Source organism: Myxocyprinus asiaticus, chromosome 2, assembly GCF_019703515.2.
Source record: "Myxocyprinus asiaticus isolate MX2 ecotype Aquarium Trade chromosome 2, UBuf_Myxa_2, whole genome shotgun sequence".
NCBI classification, from domain to species: Eukaryota; Metazoa; Chordata; class Actinopteri; order Cypriniformes; family Catostomidae; genus Myxocyprinus; species Myxocyprinus asiaticus.
Genome location: NC_059345.1, coordinates 29,671,957 through 29,694,237, shown reverse-complemented (window position 1 = coordinate 29,694,237; position 22,281 = coordinate 29,671,957). Strand labels below are relative to the sequence as shown.

The 22,281-nt window shown below is 38.1% G+C and overlaps 1 protein-coding gene across 1 annotated transcript; it reads right to left on the bottom strand.

The window, feature by feature from the left end:
• Positions 1-454: 454 nt before the first annotated feature.
• On the bottom strand, positions 455-1,366 carry LOC127413889 (forkhead box protein B1-like). The gene has a single exon (XM_051651453.1). It carries the CDS (start codon positions 1,364-1,366, stop codon positions 455-457), a length of 912 nt encoding a protein of 303 aa, XP_051507413.1.
• Between the last annotated feature and the right edge of the window lie 20,915 nt (positions 1,367-22,281).

The following is a 22,281-nucleotide window of genomic DNA, read 5'->3' as shown; positions in this document are numbered from 1 at the left end:
AAAATAAAATTATTTACATAGAGAATTAACTTATTGTTACTCTGGGAAGGTCTATCATGACCATACTGTCCCAAACACCATGGAACAAAAACTTTTTACGCGTTTCGCTTTTCTTCTTTGTGCATTTGATTCGATGATTCTTAAACGTTTATTAGCTATATGAGGTAGCCCAAATTCATGATATAGCTGTGTCGTGTGAAAAATCCAGCAAAGCAAACTTTACAGAATATTGGTCCACCGTATTTTGCTGTAGGCCTTTCCTAAATTAGATAGGCTATTTTAAACAAGTCATCATTAGAGCGTCTCATTTGCACCAATGTTGAAGGTCTCAGAGCTTGGCAAAGTTGATTTTTCATGGAAAGAAATTCAGTTTTCTGGTCTTGCCTTATTTGTCGGTGCCACTGAACAGCGTGCATGCGTAAGGAAAGTTTCAAGTCCCTCTTTTCTTGAAGTTTTAGGTGACCTCTTGACAGTGAACGGAGACCGAATGGAGCAGTGAGGTCGGGCTCGATGTGGCGGGGCTGCTGGTCGCTGTCTGTGGAGACGTCGGACTCGAGGACTGTGGAGAGCCGGGGAGGAAAACTGGATGATGCGCATGGAGCCCGGGGATGGACGGAACCGATGCGGGAGCGGGTTTGATTGGTACAGGGACCGCCGGTAAACTTTGCGTGCCGTGACTTAATGATTTGAATGGTACTCCATAGGCGGGATACTCGGCGCTCGGTATTGTGTCCGTCACATTACTGCTATACACGTGGGGCCAAGCTGTGGTCAATTGGTTGTGTACCTGATAACCCGCAGACATGGACTGAATGGTGGAGAAGGCAAGACTTCCTGGCATTTTGTAATCTCTGGCAATGATGTTTTCAATGGCAAATGGGTGTTTGAAGGTAGATGGTTGAGGCACACTTAAGTTGTAGCCGGTCATTTGAGTTGGTAGATGTGTCCCAAAAGCAGTCAGTCTGAGTTTTGCTTGTTGCTGGAGGTAGTGCGCGGCATCTGAGGGTTTTTGCAGGTGCTCGGATGTGATCATGACTTTGAATCTCTTTCGGCGCCTCAAGAAGCTCCCGTTTTCAAACATGTCCCCGCAGTTGGGATGGAGTGCCCAGAAGCTGCCTTTCCCTGGCTGGTCCGGTCTCCGCGGGATCTTTATGAAGCAGTCGTTGAAGGAGAGGTTGTGGCGCAGGGAGTTCTGCCATCGCTGCGTGTTTTCCCGATAATAAGGAAACCTGTCTATGATGAACTTGTAAATTTCACTGAGCGGGAGCATCTTCTCAGGGCAACTCTGAATGGCCATAGCGGTCAGAGAAATATAAGAATATGGAGGCTTCTGATCGCTGTACGTGTTTCTTCCAGGACGAGGCATATTTTCCCAACTGTGTTTACCTTGAGTTCAGAGAGTCAATTATAAAAAATAAAAAAATAAAAAAATTCGAAATGGAATTCTTTACAAGTCATGCATCATAATATAAGTGCTTCAGTTGACAGTCATTTATATCCATTCTTGCAAAAAGTTTTGAGCGAGTTAGTTCGTTTCATTCTTGGATGCTAAACTTCATCAAAGTCTTCTCCTAGTGACTGTATCCATGATCTCAGAGTTGTCTGAGTGTGTGCTAAAGTCTCTGAGCGAAAAGTGAAGTATGTCCCCCTGTTTCTGTCTCTTCAGAGTCCTCGGTGCTGCTGTCACATGACAATCTTCCTTTAAGGAGGGGCTCACGCACTGTTTTCTTTCACACCCTTTCACGCGACCCCTGGCTTGAACCAATACAATTAATCTCCGCCTGAGAATACATCGCTAAAGAGATGATGGCACCTTGCTATTGTGAAATTTGTCATAGTGAAAAGGAACTCACGAGCCTTTATGTCCTCGTATTGTGTTCTTAAGTTGTTTTAAACTATAACCTTTTTAATAACCATTTTTAGTAAAGCTCTGGAACTATGTAGAATGTTACAGATGATCTAGCATCACTAGAAAACACAGTTCAGGTCTGATCGACATTAATCTCCAGAACGGCAATTTAAATTGCACTGAAGAAGTATTTTTACCCATATTTTGTTTTAACTTTTAATTAGAATTATTATTATTTTTTATTATTATTTTTTTTTTTTAGTTAATAAAACTATCGAACTGATTTATTTATTTAAAAATATGCATTACAATTGTGTGTGTGTTGGGTTTGGGTGGTTTACTGAGACTTTTTTTTAGGTTACAAACTGGTAATGACAAGGGTATTATGCTGTAAATGTGGTTTATGAGGACATTTCTAGTGTCCCCATAATTCAAATCGCTTAAAAAACATACTAAATTATGTTTTCTGGAAAATGTAAAAATGCAGAAAGTTTTTTGTGAGGGTTAGGTTTAGGGGTAGGGTTAGGGTTATGGGATAGAATCTATAGTTTGTACAGTATAAAAAGTATTATGTCTATGGACAGTCCTCATAAGGATAGCTGCACCAACATGTGTGTGTGTGTGTGTGTGTGTGTGTGTAGATGCTTCGTTTAATTCACTCTTTTTCTATGTAAAGCTAGACAATAAGACAGGACCACACGCAGGCAGCTTCCCATTCACACAGAAGAAGAAGCGAATTTATGCGCACACAAAAACAAGTGTGACGCATGCTGTATTACAGCATTTATATTGTTATTATTATTTTATTTTATTTATTTTTTTATTTTATTTTTTGGGACGTGTTCCTCATCAGAATGTGTTGAATGTGAATTGGCAGAGGTAACTAAGTGAGAGAGAGTGAGAAATGAGAGCGCGGGACATTCTCAGGAACAGAAGAGGTCATGACACGAGAATGATCACATTAAGGGACTGTTCTTCATGAACGTGCACAATCATAAATAAAATGATAAAACGATGCACCGAAAAGTCAATTAACTTTTAAAGGAAACAAAGGCGGTGAGCATAATTCGGTAGACTTCTGAGCTACTTAATCACTACAACAATATAATGATTTTGAAGAGAGTGGAGTTCAGTTGCAGTTATAAATCATGCGCATTGATCAACGTTTGACCGGACATGTATTTAATGTATTGCGAAAGTTTGTGAGTAATTTACATCATTATCGTTTAGAGCATTAAGCAAGTGTGTGAATTTTATAACCATTTTTTAACGTTAATTTTATAATTAATGCAGTCTGTTGTTTGGTTTCTTTTAACGGATGAAAATTAATTGATTAAACAATGAAAATGTATTTTATTTTATTACTGTATTACAGTAACTACTCACAGAGAGATTAAAAGGGACTAACCTTCAAATTCGGACCATAAATAAAGGCGAATAATAAAGAAGAAATATGTTAGTCCAACCGTGTGTTAAACAAGTAGTTTGATTGTCATAGATGAGTGTTCTTAGTCATGTAAAAATCATTATAAATAAAATAAAAATGTGGTATAAACAGATCCTGCATGCATGGATACGTACATTACAACTAACGTTGTGAATTCAGTGTGTTTGTCTCAATCATGGAAGTAGTTAATGAGTACAATTAATGATCTGAAGACTGGTGACGTCTGGAGTCAATCTCTACAGTAAAAGTAGGATTAACTTTACAGACCAAATAGTGGAGAGACAAACTCATTTTTACTTGGCACAACATTTAAACAGTTTGAGAAACAATGTTGAAGACATCATAAAGCAAGACATCTAAAAACAAAATGTAAAAAAATAAAGCGAAACATTTGCAAGAAAAGAATGCAATGACATTAATGCAAAGTTTTAGTTACAAAACTAATTACACACATAGTTTTATACATTTATAAAACTTTCATATGAATAATATATATATATATATATATATATATATATATATATATATATATATATATATATATATATATATATATATATATATATATATAACTTTCAGCACCATATAGTGCAGTTGTTTCTAGGTGATGCTCTAGTAACATGTTTAGGCTGTTATATTGGGTGATTATCCAGTGTATACCAACACTATAACTTGCTCCTGTGTGTGCCTGTGTGTGTGTGTGTGTGTGTGTGTGTGTGTGTGTGTAGATGCTGCAGTTAACCCTTGACCACTACAACACATGGTAAGACTGGGAGCAGGTTGATACTGTAAGCAGTGATGAATTATATTTAGTCTAATGGAGTGCCCTGCAGAGAGCCTTTGATGCATCTGTGTCTGGTAGATGAGACTGGCCTGTACAAACAGCCCTCTGATGACGGCATGTTGTCTCATGCTCAGCCAGCCCAAAGCCTTTTGTATTATGCCCTTTTTTTTTTTAAATTTTATTAAAATACATGATCCATTGGCAACTGCAGCAATCATTAGTATCATTTTTTCACTGTAAAAGACTTTGTTCATTTTGATGACATGAAAATAGTGCACTAATAGTTTCCCACAACTTTTTATGTTTTCAGAAAACTAGTTTTTTACATCAATAGCACCCATTATTATTAATCATATACATTCATTTGAATATACAGTATAATATATATTAATTTGAAAAATAAATTATTCAAATTATCATTTACTTATATGTTTTGCTTTTGAACTAATGCTTAAACTAGAAAAAAATAAAAAATCAGTCACTAACTGAAAATGTCATAGAAGTAAGGGCAGGGCTGTAGAAGGGAATTCTGGGCCCCCTGACTGTATATTGTTCTGAGTCCCTTTCATATTTAAAAAAAATACGGTCTAAAATTTGTTGAGGGCCCCCCTGGACCTGTGGGCCCCTAGAATCGTTCCCACCTTTCACACCATTAACTATTGCCCTGAGTAAGGGATTTTTAGAAATCTAGCAAATTCCAATGTAATTTTTTTTTTTTTTTTACGTGGTAATATAGAGTCAAACTATTTAACATTGTTTAATGACGTGTTAGGTTTTAGAATGATCCCTTTATTTAGGGTTTCTTGAAAATGTGAATGCTTTTATTATTATTATTATTATTATTATTATTATTATTATTATTATTATACTGAAACGGCAATGAACATGTTTTTTACCCACATATTATATGTGAAATATATACTATAAAACATGTTGGGGCAGCCATGACCGGTCACCTACAGTTCGTCTACAGAGTACCGGCAGTTTTTCTTGCGTACCACCACTTCTCAGAGTCTCCCGGCACGATGTAATGAAGTTATTTAATGTAAGTCAGTGATTTGATGCGGCACGCCAATCACTTTTATCTGACCTTCCAAATGATTTTAATAAAATCATTTAAAAATAAACATCCGAGCACTCTCTAAGCAAAACTCAGCGGTGAGTTTAACAACACTCCACACGTGCAATAACAGCATCGGTGCTGGTCAGGCTATCCATGGTCCATTCCGGAGGAGCGCACATGTTTAAGCTTGTCTTGACATAGTTCAGTGTTACTCTTCTCCAAAACATGAACCAGCAACTTTTGGGTGAGCACATTTTATCGCGTCCTGTTCTCACAAATGTATTTATGCAAATTGCTTAGCTGCTGGATGCAGTCAAAACTAGAGTTTTTTTATTTATTTATTTATTTTTTTTAATTTTTTTTAAAGCTGTTACAGAAGTGATGTCAGCTCATATGCACAACCTTTTGTCACTAGAGGCAAAACGATAATGAAAACCGAACCTTCAAAGAAAATACATAGGAAAATTTGCTTTTAGTCTCCATTCTTTTCTGTAGTGCTCATAAAAAGATTATGTGAATTGTCATTGAACTTGCCTATGCATAAATCCTGAACAGTGTTTAGTTGTGTACAGATGTCGATTTACACAGTGTTTAGTTCTAGCCTACATCGTTCTCAGTCCTGAACATCATCAAATCAGTTTGTTCACCGTTTCTAATGATTATTATCTGCACTAGTATCTGGCTCCTGTGTGCAAATTAATGTGTGCAGGATAAGGAAGGCAAATGTTGCCCTCATTGAATGGAAAGATAATAAAAGTTTAAAAAGGAAAAACAGACATAATGCTCTTTTTTAGTTTTAGGCTACATTTCTTTTGTGTAAAAAGATAGTTCTACATTAGATTGCCATTGTTCTCTTATGTGTGTTGATATTGACAAAGCTACAGACTTTAGCAGATCTAAATATTCTTTCTCGGTTTTCATAAACAATAATCATACTTTGTATGTTTTTATTTTCAAAGTAAAGCTAATCAAAACCTATTTGTTAGTTGAGGATGTAAGGTCATATTTGTTCTTCAGCCAGATCTTAAGAAGGAATTTACGGCCAGAAAATGTTATTTAAATGCCTCTTTTAACGTAATTAAATACTATTTTAATATAAACACATTATTAACCATTTTGTTTGACATGTTAACATGTTAGTTACAATAAAAGTGTTAGGTAAGATAAATACAGATAAAAAAAGTTTGGCCCCAGTTCAGTTTATAAATCTCCAAGATTATTTACTTATTTTTAAGTAAATAATCTTAAAGAAAGAAAGTTTCTGAGTATCTTTTATCTTTTCTTTATATATAAAAACCCAAGTTTTTTTCCAATCCCAGATGTGTATGACTTTCTCTCTTCTGCTGAACACAAATTAATATTTTTAGAAGAAAATTTCAGCTCTGTAGGTCGATACAATGCAAGTGAATGGGTAACAACATTTTGAAGCTCCAAAAGCACACAAAGGCAGCATAAAAGTAATCCATGTGGTTAAATCCATATCTTCAGAAGCGATATGATACGTGTGGGTGAGAAACAGATCGATATTTAAGTCCTTTTTTTTATTACCAATCTCTTTAGCTTTCACATTTTTCTTCTTTTGTTTTTGGAGATTCACATTCTTTGTGCATATCGCCACCTACTGGGCAGGGAGTTGAATTGATAGTAAAGAAGGACTTAAATATTGATCCGTTTCTCACCCACACCTATCATATCACTCCTGAAGATATGGATTTAACCACTGCAGTTGTATGGATTACTTTTATGCTGCCTTTAATTGCTTTTTGGAGCACCCATTCACTTGCATTGTATGGATCAAAAGAGCTGAGCTATTTTACCACGCTATATACCATCACGTTCATTATGAATTCGCACAATTCTGGCCTGTTAATAGTTCCTAGAATATCAAAATCCACAAAAGGAGGTAGATCCTTTTTCCTATTTGGCTCCTAAACTATGGAATAGTCTCCCTAACACTGTTCAGGATGCAGACACACTCAGTTTATGTCTAAAGACTCATCTATTTAGCCAGACATACACCTCATTTATCCTTCATTTTGGAGCTTAAAAGTTCTGGTCACCATTCACTTGCATTGTATGGACCAACAGAGCTGAGATATTCTTCTCAAAATCTTCATTTGTGTTCAACAGAAGGAAGACATCTGGGATGGCATGAGGGTAAATAAATGAGAGAATTTTCATTTTTGGGTGAACTATTCCTTAAAAATAAATGCATTGGGTGGTCAGTTCCCATCAAGTAAATCTCAAAGTTTTTGTAATTTTATTCAAGTGGATTATTTGACCCCTCAGCATCCATTTCATTCTCAAGAGACACAGAACTGTAATATTTGTTTCTGCTCTCTTGTTCAGTAATTCTCAGGTGTGTCTGTTTTTTATTGTGTTTATGTATGAATGTGTCTATGCTATGCGCATACATTACGCTCTCTACCAGCTCTCTAATGGAAGTCTGTGTGAGAGGCTCTGAAGTGTGATGGTTAATGATGAGCATGTTTCATGCGAGGATGCAGCTCCCTCTCCTCTTAAGCTTTCTGTGCATCTCTGGTCCTGCTGAAGAAATTACTTCCCTGAGATGGTAGTTAGACCAGAGAAAGTACTGCACCCTTTCAAATGCAGTGTTAATACGTGACCATTCAGATGGTGGTATTTTATTGAACAAAGCCTCTGTTATTGTCTTGAGTTTTGCCATTATGACTTAATCAGTTGGGCAAAAGTGTTGCAGATGTGTCACAAATCAAAACAGATCTTCCTTTGATATCTTTCATTTTGGTATCTTACTGTTTCTATTAATGTGTTCAGAGTTTTGATATTGCACTCTATTGAGGTCCCAGAAAAACTTTTCATTCAGAAACAACCTTTACAGGATATTGCCACCCATGTTTACAGAACCCTCTGCCTATTTTGTAGAGTGATCCATTAAAATTAATTTAATAGCAATTAAATTTATGATGGCTAATTAGATCATAAAAAGGTACACTCACTGATCACTTTATTAGGAACAACTGTACACCTACTTAATCACACCTTGTTGATGAGAGAGGTCAATGCAGAATGGTCAGACTGGTTTTAGCTGACAGAAAGGCTACGGTAACTCAGATAACCACTCTGTACAACTGTAGTGAGCAGCAGGGCCATAGCTAGTGGGGTGAAAGGTGGTAATGATTCTAGGGTCCAAAAGGTCCAGGGGGCCCCACAACAAATTCGAAACTGTATTTTTTGAATAAGTAAGGGGCCCAGAGCAGTATACAGTCAGGGGGCCCAGAATTCCTTACCACGGTCCTGGTGAGCAGAATAGCATCTTAGAAAGCACAACACGTCGAACCTTGAGGCGGATGGGCTACAACAGCAGAAGACCACATCAGGCACTTTATTAGGAGCATAGTGTTCCTAATAAAGTGCTAAGTTACTGTATGTTGATTACAGGCATAGTTTAAAATAAAGTGTGGGAAATAAATAATATTAAAAAAATATAAAAAAGCAATACATTTTAAAAATACATACATAAAATTACATTATATAAAATACATTTATAAATAATTATTTATTGTAACAAAGTACACTTCCTTTTTAAAATGCACTTTTTTTTAAAGTGTACTGATGTTCTACAAATAGAAAGATAGCTTGATGTTGGTCAAATTCCACTCATGCAGGTGTAATTATTCCAGCTTTAAAGATGAAGGCAATTCAGCATGAGATAAAATTAGACTGATATAGAGCAGGGCATGTAAAAACACAAATGCAATTTTAATTTTAAAAATGTATTGAATGCAGTAAAGAATACACTCAGAGGTCATGAATTGTCACCCTCCACTCATTGTGTATCTGATGTATATTTAATAAACAATTACCAACATAATTTTTCCCAAGGAGTCATCACATCTCTATTTGAATTGTGAATTAAATGATGAGCAATGTTATGGGTTATACCCACATTCTGTAATGCCAAAACAGCTAAAATAGTAATGCTCAGATCACAGACCCTTAATAAAGAGGAGAGTCTGAGGCAATATCTCTCTCAATAATATGTTATTGAGATATCTCTTTCAGAAAACATACTGGGAGGAGCTATTCTAATTAAGAGGATTCAGGGTAGCAGACATTTCACTCACACTTGCACATTAAATGCACTATGCAAATCTAATGTGGTAGTGTGGTGATGCTAATTTATTCAGATATCAGAAGAGATTTCAAATTTATTAGAACATCTTTTAAATGGACCACTCTAATTATGGGGGTGTCTCAGCTAGACACTTATTTCGATGTGAATTATGTGTAATTTTACACAGCCAGATAGCAATATTTTCTTTGGTTTAGATTAATAGTAAATGTCCTATTCTAATAGTAAATCGGAACTGCTAATCTTGTTCAGACATCACTGATTATAACCATAACAATTTGTTGATATTCTTTTATTATTGTCCTGTATATTATATTATTTTTTATATCAAAATATGAAAGATTTTTCTCAAAGGTCTGTATGCCGTAGTAGGACTCTGTTCTAAACGTGTGTCGTGAGGAGCAATGAAATCTACTTAATGTCATTAGGTATTCGAGAGTGAATGACACAAAATAAGTTTGTGTATTCATATCCAGCCACTGATGAGCCAGGCTTTCTTAAGTACACACATAAATACAGACTGCTATCTCTCCATCATCCATACACCCAAACACACTCATTCTAGTAGACACACATAGTACCTCCCCCTACCACTCTCCACCTGCCATATTAGCAGCATGGATTTATGACATCGTTAGCTTATAGTATTAGATATGCAGAGACAGACCATGACTTTTATTAATTAGATTAATCTATAGGCCCTTACTCAGAGTGTGATTAACTCTGCATACCTCAGAGGAACATATCTGTCCCCTTGTTAAGGCTCCAACATGAGTGTCATAGACCTCTACCCTTCCCATTAATCATCAAAACCTGGACCTTTTGAAAGGTTAATCTTCAAGATTTGCCTTGGTCTGTTCATGCCCTGAAAATGTCTACAGTAGATAACCCTTTTGTAAAATCAGTCTGTTTTACACTGTATGTCTCACTGATTGAAAGGTTATGTTTGCTGAAGAAAAGAACATTATGCAAAGGGGGAAAAAACTCATCTTTTGTCTTACAAATAAAATTTCGTTTTCATCAGAAAAAAACTGCAACTGCATTAAATCGACTACAAAAGCAAGTATAAGCACATAACAGTCATAGTCCATTCTTTATCATAATCATGCTGTTCGCATTAAATTGCTTGAGTGACTGAACCATTCCATACACAAGCTATAGAGAGAAAGGCATGGAGCCGAGTTGATGGATACACCGCCAAGAACAGAAATAAGAGTATTTGTGTGCTTGAGAAAGACGTGAGAGTGGCGAGAGGTGGAGACTGAAACTGATTAAAGGAAGGAGAGGATCCACTCCATCTTGTCTTGTGTGTCTTATGATATCTTATCATTAGTTCCTCTGACAGTGATTTAGCAGCTGCTATTCTCTCTCATTGCCAGGGAACAGTGTTTAAAAGTAACCTTCTTTTAATAATGGTGGTCATTTATCACCTGTACTACTGTCAGAACAGAGTGGAGGTAGCAGGACTTCACTCATTTTGTGGTCTGAGTTAGTGTGTGTTTTGAGGCCTAAAGGTCCCAGAGGGCTCTGTCCAGACAGAAGAGTCATCTCTGGACCCTAACATCCACTCATAAAGAGTTCAGTTAGTAAGCAGATAAATCAAGGTCAACAGTGAACCAGAGAGGACCACTTTCCTACCTGATCCCCATCAGACCTCCAGGTCTTTACACTTAAGTGTATGTGTCTTTTCTGTGTTCACTGTGTGCTTCTGTATGATGTCTTGTATCTTCATAGCACAAGATCAATGGCCCTTCTATAGTGTAGAGATAAGGTAGAGCCACTCTGACAGCACTCTAAGAGCAGCCATTTTTCTCCAGCAGAGAGACAGCATTTCACAGGCATCTGTTCAGTGTATGAGTGAGCACAGAATGAGCTTCTATATTCCTATTCTCTGCATGCACATGTGTTTGTATGCTTGCCTGTAAGTTTGAGGAGTGATGAATGAGACTGTGCATTGTTGTTGGTGTAAATGTTTTGACATTTTGTCAATACAGTATTGGCATTCTGGTTAAGCTGAGAATTAAGTCAATAAGCGTGTAGTAAATGGATTGTTTGCTGTTCTGCCCACCATATATCAGGTAGCACCACTCAAACACACACACATAAGATGTTTAGGGTGCTCATTTTCTCTTAAAGGAATGTTCCGGGTTCAATACAATTTAAGCTCAATTGACAGCATTTGTAGCATAATGTTGATTACCACAAAAAAATATTTTAACTAATCCCTCCTTTTCTTTAAAAGCAGCTAAAATTTAGGTTACATTGAGGCACTTACAATGGAAGTTAAAGGGATAGTTCTCCCAAAAATGAAAATTCTCTCATCATTTACTCACCCTCATGCCATCCCAGATGTGTATGACTTTTGTTTCCTCTGCTGAACACAAACAAAAATGTTAAGAAAAATATCTCAGCTCTGTAGGTCCTCATGCAAATGAATGGTGGCCAGAACTGTGAAGATCCAAAAAGCACATAAAGGCAGCATAAAAGTAATCCATACGACTGCAGTGGTTAAATCCACGGCCTTGTCCCAAATGGGACACTTGATGTGGTCTTGCGGTCTTGAGGCCATTATTTGTGTGCTCCTGCGAAGTCCACAGGACCGTAGGGTGTCCCATTTGACATTTTTGCGGTCAGAGGGGTGCTCACGAGCGCCCCCTTTGCCTCCTTAATGCGCATTTCGGCTGAGCCCTCATCCGTGCGAGCTCCACAGCAGACAATTACCCAACAGTCCCCGCTGCTGATTCTCTCGACCAATCACAGCGGACTGGAGTTTCTTTGCTGGAGGAAAAAAAATGGCGGATGAGGCAATAGCAATCGCGGATTAAATATTGATTTCAATAATCGTTTTTTCCTTATTGTCAATGACGGATCCCTTGCTTTTCTTGTGTATATAGTATCACTTTTTAGTCTGACGTGTTTAATTGGTTCAAAACTTAAGATATGGTATTACTCCTATTGAGTTTTTGTTAAATAGTTTTTAGTTAAAGACATTTTATGTTCTTAAAAGTAAGAAATCTAACAATTAGCATTTGTTATCATTGTTTCAAAGAGGATTTAAGAATTATTGTGAGTCTCTAAAATATTAAGACATGAGAGAGTACTGTCCTGTTCATAGCTGTAGCTTGTAAGATTCATTATATTAATTTAAATAGCAAGGTTCATCCTACCAGCTATATTTACACCTGCAGAAGTGTGGCTGTGTATAAATATATGGATTTTTGCAATATACGGCGGTGTGTGAGATGTGTGTTATCCAATCTATACATTTGACTGTGTTTTAAGCACCTGTCTGCAACCATCCAGGTGTCTGAATCATGTTCATTTGTTCTCTAAACATTTAAAAAGATGGGGTTTTGTTGTCGTTATATGAGCGCTGTTTTTCAGAGGTTCTTTGTTAAATTCCCTAATGCTTTAGTGTCTGTGTGTTGCTTGGAATTATTCAATAAAACACAAATATCCAGGAGTTCAAATTTGTTCCTTTACCCTTGCTATCAATGACATGACTTTTCAAATAATCATTTATAAAACTCTGTGTATATGAAAACGTAATGTATGAAAACATTACGTCTCAAATTGAAGTCTGTCCTAAATGCACAATTTTACCACTCATGCTCCCCTCATGGACTTGCAGACTAGCACCCATCAGATTGAACTCGCTTACGTCACCAAAGCCTGGACTCAGAGGAGGACCACAAGGGCTTAGGGTGCCATTTGGGACAGGGCCCATGTCTTCAGAAGCGATATGATAGGTGTGGGTGAGAAACAGATCAACATTTAAGTCCTTTTATAATATAAATGTCTACTTTCGCTTCCACATTCTTCTTCTTTTGTTTTCAATTCACATTCTTCATGCATATCGCCACATACTGGGCAGGGAGGAGAATTTATATTAAAGAAAGACTTAAAAATGTATCTGTTTCTCACCCACACCTATCATATCGCTTCTGAAGATATGGATTTAACCACTGGAGTCTTATGGGTTACTTTTATGCTGCCTTTATATGCTTTTTTTTCAAAGTTCTGGTCACCATTCACTTGCATTGTATAGACCTACGTACATCTGGGATGACATGAGGTTGAGTGAATGATGAGAGAATTTTCATTTTTGGTTGAACTATTTCTTTAATGGGGCCAGTTTTTGCAGGGTTTAAAGGCAGAAATGTGAAGCATATAATTTTATAAAAGCACTTAAAAAATTAACATTATTTTGTTAAAACATATTATTAGGTATTATTTGAGCTGTAAAGTTGTTTAAATTCGTTGTTTTTACTGTCATTTTATGGTTTTAGGTTAGCTTATAGCATTAGTCATCATGGCAACGAAATTGTAAAATATGCATGTAAATTGTATGTTTACATGCATATTGTTCACGTCTTGTGGCTATACTTTTGAAACAGTGAGTATTTTATGTTTACTGATTGGGCCAATCAGTAAACATAAAATACTCACTGTTTCAAAAATTCCATTGAAAATTGCCTCACTGGAACCCAGATTTTTGCTTCTTTTTTTAAAAAAGGAGGGACAAGTAGAAATTAATATTTGTGGTAATCAACATTATGCCACAAATGCTATCAATTGAGTTCAACTTGTATTGAACTGGAATATTCCTTTTCCTTTACAATGACATCACAATAACTGCTATTACTGAGGAATCTAAAGGCCAGCTCAGCTCATTACCATAAAATAAAATTAATTTAGGGAATATTTCAAATTAGTACAGTGTTAATTTAATGTGTAATTTAATGTGCTACTGCTAAAATCACTTTATGAGCAAGTGTATGATTTAGCCCAAGTGTGAAATTCTAATTTGAAACCTCTCGTGAGTAAAATAACTTCATATGATTAAGCTATATCTCCAACTTAATATGATGTGTAAAACTGTAAAAATATTGGATTTCATTTATCTATGCACTGCTTCATCTCATAATCAGAGTGAATTAAAACTTTAATGTAATTTCTACAGTGTCAGAATGAATGATAATCTATGTGACACTAATGGAATGTGATCACTGTACAGTAGAGGTTGAACCTGTCATGAATCAAGAGATAATCAGAATGCTTTATGAAAATAAGATTTGCTTACTGCAAACTTTTCTGACTTTAATATTTTCTAAACAGCAAATATGGGGAATAAAAAAAATATGGTGCAAGTAGGGATGAACTTTTTTTTGTTTTGTTTTGTTGCTATTATGGCTTATCTAGAACTCTTTAACATTTAGGATAAAGTTGTTTGATTTTTGTCAATAATATGAAACATTTTATCTTTAAATGATGATGTGGATGTTTAATGGCATCTGCAATCAGTGTGGTTTCATGACCATACACTTTTGTTATGATGCATTTTTTTGTGTGTGTTATTAGTTTACATGTCATATTTTGTCATATTTTTGTATATATGGGCTGGCACTATATTGTGTGGTGTGTATATTTCTCTGTAGATGGTGCATAGATGGTTTGTCTGCATTGATTATCTGTGTGTATCATTAATTATCTAGGAAGTGCTCTCAAGGTCACAGGGCTGGAAATTTAATTATGCTGCCACTTTATTAAGTGGTCCATTTAAAAATGCTGAATTGCAGTAATTAATTTGGGGGGCAGTATTCCCACAGGAAATTATTATGTTTGCTCCTCCTCCCAGATTAAGGGTAAGCTTAAATGAATACTCATAGACTGTATTTCATTTCCTGCATGAGTTGACAGCTGCTTCATTGGGGTTTTGGTATTGTTCACTTTATGACAGGTTCCTCATATCTATTAAACCACATAGGCAAACATTGAGGGTGTAGTGCATTTCACAAATGTTCTTATTGTCATACAACAATATGTTTATTTTTACATGTTTTTTTTTTTTTTTTTACATTCTGGGAGAATTACCTGCAATTTTTCTCTATTCTATATGCTAGTGCCAAAATACTCCAAAAGAAAATTATTACTTTTTCACAAGAAATGTGCCATAACCTGGTGTATAACTATTAAGCAACTGGTCCTGGACATAAGTAATCAAGTAGTCATTGAATAAATAATTCTTTCTTACTTTTAAACATTCCGAGGCTTATGGGTCAATGTTGTGATGCTAATTTGTCCAGATCTACTACGTTATTCAAAAATATATTTTAAAAAAAATTGTTTACACTCACATGTATTCAAGGCTCATGTATTTTAATACCTTTTACTTGATGGTTACGCCACTTGACATTTTTTAATTCATGAAATTAGTTTTGTGCGTGTGTGTGTGTGTGTGTGTGTGTAGCCACACAGGGTTTTGTGATGCATCTAGTGCAGTAGTGCAGTAACAGAGTGCAGTAACAGAGGAAGCATGTTTGCTTGCTTCCCATCTGTTTGCTAATCTCTTGCTTACAGCCCACTGCCACTGGCTAGCCCTTGGTGGTGAACAGGGAAGCAGCCTTGTGCGTAAGTCTCCACCTGCCAGTACAAAGCCTCTCCTTCGCCAAGACTCATGCCAGGCCTCCTCGTGGCCACACGTGGTAACTGGGTACCCTGCGGCCTCAGGCTAACATGGCGGGGGATCTCAGAGCTGCGGTCATCCCCAGAGGTTGACCATGACCAACCACCGTCCCGCTGCCTTGCGGGTAAGTCTGGTAAGACAAAGGCTAGGGGAGCACACCCTTAGAGAAAAACAGGTGCTGGCAGGTGCACCTTAAGGCACTCCTCCAACAGATCGGAGCTCCGGCAGCCTCCTTTAGTTAGGGGAGGTGCCAGTCATCCTGGATTTCTTCCTTGCCATCGGGTCACAACTCCTCATGGTGAAGCAGTGGTGTTGGAGCAGGCACATCTCCCTCATCACTTAAAACCCCTCTGTGCGCAGGTATCTGCTACCATCTGTGGAGTTCATCCAGATTCCCTGCACTAAAGTCCACTGGTGATGAGGTGCTTGGCGACGGGGGCAGGACTGAATGATCTAGAAGCCCCTAGCTCAGGCCCTGCACATGGTATATGGTCGTCAGCAGCTGGGATGAGTGGCAGCTGCTCCCGGCAGACCCCTGTATGTCTGAGCAGTCCTATTAAGGAGCCGCACTGCTCACCCCTACTGGGGAAAGATCTAGAAAAGGTGATCTAAACATTGCCCACTCAAACCCAGCCTGGATAGGGTACCGCATCTATCAGTTCATTCCATCTTAGTGGTCGCAAAACAAGAAAGCAATACATTCCCCTACGAATAGCAACATTGAACATCAAAACCCTCCTGGATTCAAGTCATGGCACTGACCGACCCAGTCAAAGGACAACACTAATTGCTGCTGAGCTCAAGCGATATACCGTAACATCGATATTGTATCGCTAAGTCGGCAAAGTTTAGACTCTTGGGCGAAGGATCACTCAAGGAGGAAGGTGAAGGCTACACCTTCTTCTGGAGGGGATAGCCTACAGGAGGTCAACATCTGCATGGCATTGGGCTGGCTATTAAAAATAGCATCCTCCCAAACCTCATTGAGACACCAATTGGTATCAGTGAAAGGTTAATGTCACTCCGCCTCCCCCTTGATAGAAAGCAGCATGCATTTTTTCTCAGTGCTTATGCACCTACCCTTCCATCAGTAGAAGAGATGAAGGACAGTTTCTGAGACACTGGATAAGGCCCTCAGGAAAGTCCCCCAAAATGACAAAATCTTGCTGCTGGGTGATTTTAATGCAAGAGTGGGGAAAAGCAGTGATTTCTGGGAAGGAGTAATTGGACATCATGGCATCGGTCACACTAATGCTAATGGACTAAGTCTCCTGAGTCTCTGTACAGAACACAGTCTTACCATCACTAATACCATGTTTCAACTGAAAAATAAATACAAGACCTCCTAGCTGCATCCACGATCCAAGCACTGGCACCTTCTGGATTATGTTATCGTCAGGCGCAAGGACGTGAGGTATGTTCTTATAACTGAAGCGATGAGAGGAGCAGAGTGTTGGACTGATCATCGTATGATTGTGGCTAAACTTAGTCTGAGTATCTGCCCAACAGTACAACACAGAAAGACCACTAGGAGAAGACTGCACTGCGCAAGGCTTCAGGATGCAGAGCTACAGAACAACTATCGATGCTCTGTTGCTAAGCAGCTACAGAACATTTAGTTTCTCCTGAGGAGTGAAAGGATGACTGATACTAATTGGTCATCCATAAGTATATCACTTCACGAAGCAGCAGTTGAATCCATCGGCTACCTCAGGGAAAAAACATCAGGACTTGTTCAAAGAAAGCTCCACACACTTCTCTGCCCTCCTCAATAATATGCACAAAGCTCACAAAGCCTATCTCAATAATCCATCTTTTGTCTCCCTTAAAAAGAACTGGCAAGAGAGGAGGAAAGAAATACAACAGACCCTACGACAACTGCAGAATCAATGGTGGATATCCAAGGCTCAAGAGATACAATCCTATTCAGACAGGCACGATATCCATAAATTTTATGGTGCAGTGAAGACGACTTTTGGCCCGAGATCCCACACAGTCTGCTCTCTGAGAACTCCTGATGAACTGACCCTCTTTAAGGACCAAACAGCCATTGTCCAAAGATGGGGGGAGTATTTCCAAGCTCTATTAAATCAACAGGTCCCAGTTGATCTCACAGTCTTGGAAGAACTACCAACTTTACCAAGCATACAGGGTGTTGATCTCCCAGTTTCCTTCTCGGAGGTGCATGCTGCCATCAAGGAACTGAAAGACAACAAGTCCCCTGGGCCCGACTTCATCCCTGCTGAGCTTCTGAAGGAAGGGGGATACCTCTGCAGAAGAGCAATCCACCAGTTCATCACCCTTGTGTGGCAGCAAGAAAGTGCCCCCCAACAATGGAGGGATGCAAGTATTATCACAGTATACAAAATCAAGGGTGATAGATTCATCTGCGAATTTGGCAGGGGTATTTCTCTCCTCTCTGCTGCAGGCAAAGTCCTGGCGAAGGTCATGCTCCAACGGCTTGTCAACACAATCTCTGGAAACCTATTACCCGAATCCCAATGTGGATTCAGAGCAAGGTGAAGCACAGAGGACATGATATTTACCTCACACCAGCTGCAGGAGAAATGCCATGAACATCACAAGAACCTGTTCATTGCCTTTGTGGACATTTCCAAGGCATTTGACACCATACATCGTGACAATTATGGAAAGTGCTCCAGCAGTTTGGATGCCTCGCAAAGTTTATCAACATCTTTTGGCAATTTCATGACGGGATGAAGGCCAAAGTGACATTAGGTGGACTGGAGTCTGCCCTCTACACAGCAGGCACAGGTGTGAAGTAGGGCTGTGTTCTTGTGCCAGTCCTATTTAACATCTTCCTACTGTGTGTTACAACATTGCTACACAAGGATGTGGAGAAAGAAAGTGGTTTGATCATGGCTTATATATTGGATGGGAACCTCTTTAACAACAGGAGGTTCCAGGCAGCGACCAAGCTCCAGTTAGTTCATGTGCTGGAACTTTAGTATGCGGATGACTGTGCCCTAGTATCCTGCACCCCAGAAGCCCTACAGTCCACTCTCACAGCTGAGATCCTGCAAAAAACTAACTGCCGGTGTACAGAAGCGACCATAATGCTTCACGAACTAAGATGGCTTGGACATGTCATCAGGATGCCAGTTACTCGCCTGCCATGCAAAGCATTGTATGGTCAACTACATCTTGGCTGTCGTTTTTCTGGAGGACAAAAAACAAGCTGAAGGACCAGCTAAAAGCCGGTCTTAAGAAGTGTGGGATACAGGCTACATCCCTAGAGGCTACTGCTGTGTACCGCATTGTCTGGCGGCAACTCTGTCACCAAAGAGTACAAATGGCTCAGGACAGGAGAACCGAACATCGCCTGGCTAAAATGCAGAAGAGGAAGCTGACCACGTCTGCACCTGCTCCCCTAAGACACCTTGGACAGGTTTTCACATGCCCTGTCTCCAAAAGACAGTGTGCATTCTGCATTGGACTATACAGTCATCAAAGAACCCACAAACAGTAACAGAATTCATCATCGGTCATGATGGACTACCTAAGAAGAAGTGTGTGTGTGTGTGTGTGTGTGTGTGTGTGTGTGTGTGTGTGTGTGTGTGTGTGTGAAAATGCAAAAATGTATCCAACATATAAATATGGACACAAATATCACACTTACTGTAAACTTGATACATGTGTTTTAAACTAGATTTGTAAAATAATTCTAATTTTTATCATTTGTTTGACAACAGTATATTGACCCTTATATAAACATTCCAATTCAATAAATAGCTACAGTACATGCGTGCCATAAACTATTATTCTATATAATTTAACATATGTATGTAAAATAATATGACTAGAATTATATCCTTTGATTTCTTCAATTTAAATGTATTCTGGTTTGCTTCATTTTTAATTTTTTAAAGCTTGCACTGCAAAGTTTCAGTCCAAAATGAATTTGTGCTATGTCAGGGCATGGACAGGAATGTTTCTCAGACATCATTAATTAGTTCCCATCACATTTATTCTAATTAATCAATGGCACATTTGTACACATAATATTTCCGTATTATTTATCATTACAAAATGTATTCTTAACCACTGGAACTCAACAAACAATATTCTTTCAACTTTGTGACATTGCAATATTGCAATAGCAAAATCGATTATAATTAACCCACAACACTAAATAAAGGCAGAGGAGCAGAATAGGTTCAGGATGCTGCAGTCATTTTCACAGCCTCATGAAGAACCAGCATCACGATGCTGGTGGCTGAGATTTGGTCGAGTGGCCTGAAAAGCAGTGATTTGAGATGAAGAAATATCCCTGTCCATCAGAGACAATGAGCCATTACTGGGGTCGCCTTGATAGATCCTTCCGCTTGAATTGAACAGGATATGTTTACAATGATAAAGGCCTTTCATTATGTTCTCCTGGTCTTCCCCTAGATATCATACTAAATTGATTATATCAGCAATTAAAAGGATGCTGCTGTACAAAGATCTAATTTAATCAAGAATAGTTACTGCAGCATTTTGATATATTATTTGGTTTTATATGACAGCATTTCATCAATTTGAATTTATGATTTTGACTCCTAAAAATGTTCTTTTTATTCTACATGATTTATTTTAGTTTTTGTAAACCAAACTTAATGGCCTCAGAATTATGAATCATTTTGAATTCTTTATGTTGAAGCTGTTTGAGAAAAGATCTAATTTGCGGTTAATCGCACAGTTATATGGGTGATGGTGAAATTAATTAAGCTCAGCCCAGTCTCTGGGGCATTGTTGTGTTAATTGCTCTCATTGACTCACATAATTATTTGTTTGCTGATCACATTTGCACAGTCTTGAAAATCCTGCTGATGAATGATCTAATGGTTGGTGATAAGCGGTGCTGTCAGTAACAGTTCATGTGCTTCAAAATGTAACCAGAAAGAGACTCTTAATGAAAATCTGTTTAACTGATGATTTATGAACAGTAATAGAGATGTAATTCAACACGGGACACTGGCTGCATCCCCCTGCACTTTCTTGTCTCTGAACAGGGCCTTGGGTGACATGTAAATGAGAGGTGCGTTAAATCCCCTCTGCTCTGAGAGAGGTGAGAGGTCAGAGGGTGAAAGTTCCCAGTGAATCACATGGGTTAATAAGGTCACGTAGGAACAGTGTTGAGCTCATAGGGCTTCACTCAATTGTCTCTCACTCATACAACCTTCTCTCTCTCTCTCTCTCTCTCTCTCTCTCTCTCTCTCTCTCTCTCTCTCTCTCTCTTTTAAACTGTTCTTTAAACACTCTTGTTTGGCTCAGATTTAGTTAAAATGTCCTGGTTACTTGCGTAACATCCGTTCCCTGATGAAGGGAACGAGACGTTGTGTCGATGTAGTGACACTAGGGGTCACTCTTGGCAGCCTGAAGACCACTGGTCTTTGATAATGAAAATTGGCGAGTGGTATTTGCATGCCACTCCCCCGGACATACGGGTATAAAAGGAGCTGGTATGCAACCACTCATTCAGGTTTTATGCTGAGGAGCTGAGACAAGGTCCGGCCATTTCAGCGGGTAGTTCAGCATTGTGGCCAGTTGTGAACAGTCGTGAGAATTCAGCTCAGTGAGCATGATCGTTCGGCTTCGAAGAGAAAATCTGAATGAGTGGTTGCATACCAGCTCCTTTTATATCCGTATGTCCGGGGGAGTGGCATGCAAATACCACTCCCCAATTTTCATTATCAAAGACCAGAGGTGTTTCGGGCTCCCAAGAGTGACCCCTAGTGTCACTACATCGACACAACGTCAAGTGAGTGACAGATAGGGAACATCACATTATGTTTCCTGAAAGAAATTAAAAATAGCTGAGAAACCTTAAACTGAACAATCAATGGCAGGTGTTTGTTTCTTTTTTTTTTTTTTTTTTTTTTTAAATAAATAATTTTATAAATAAACACTTTGCTGACCACTGAGAAAAATACAAACACAGAGTACTGCAAAGGATAACTTCACTTTAGTCTTACTCATTTAGCAATGTTGTAGTTGCAGTCTCATTAAAGAGTGCTTTTACACGCAGCACCATAAGAGTTGTTGAAATTAGATCATCCAGCAAAAATGAGATACTGTGTAAAAATACTTAGCATGCAAATGAATAACTGAGGAAATGCATCAAATTGAGAGAAAAAGCAAAAAGTCTAACACAAATTAAGTATGAATAAATGTGTGGTGCGGTGTTCATGTTTTCTGATTTCTAAGGTAATTCAGTTTGACACCGTAATTAAATGAAGGAAGCTGCTCCCATTTCTGCCAGCCACTCTGTATCCATCATCATTTACAACTCACCATCCTCCAGTGCACACAAACACATGCTCAAGAGGAGATGAATAAACTAAACGAATGCCATTATTCCAGCACAGAGAGAACAGAACCATTGATCAATTTTGATGGTTTGGATTGTGTTGAGCCCACATTCTCTCACTGTATCCAAATAATTGCATACCATTTTTTCATGTATTTACAAGGTGCCTTATTTGCATTCTTTTAAAAATAAAATCATTACAAGGATGTGTCATTTCAAATATTTCTATATACACTTCCATTCAT

Coding starts and splice junctions, on each gene's coding strand:
- LOC127413889 (XM_051651453.1), bottom strand. CDS start 1,366: ATGCCTCGTCCTGGAAGAAACACGTACAGCGATCAGAAGCCTCCATAT.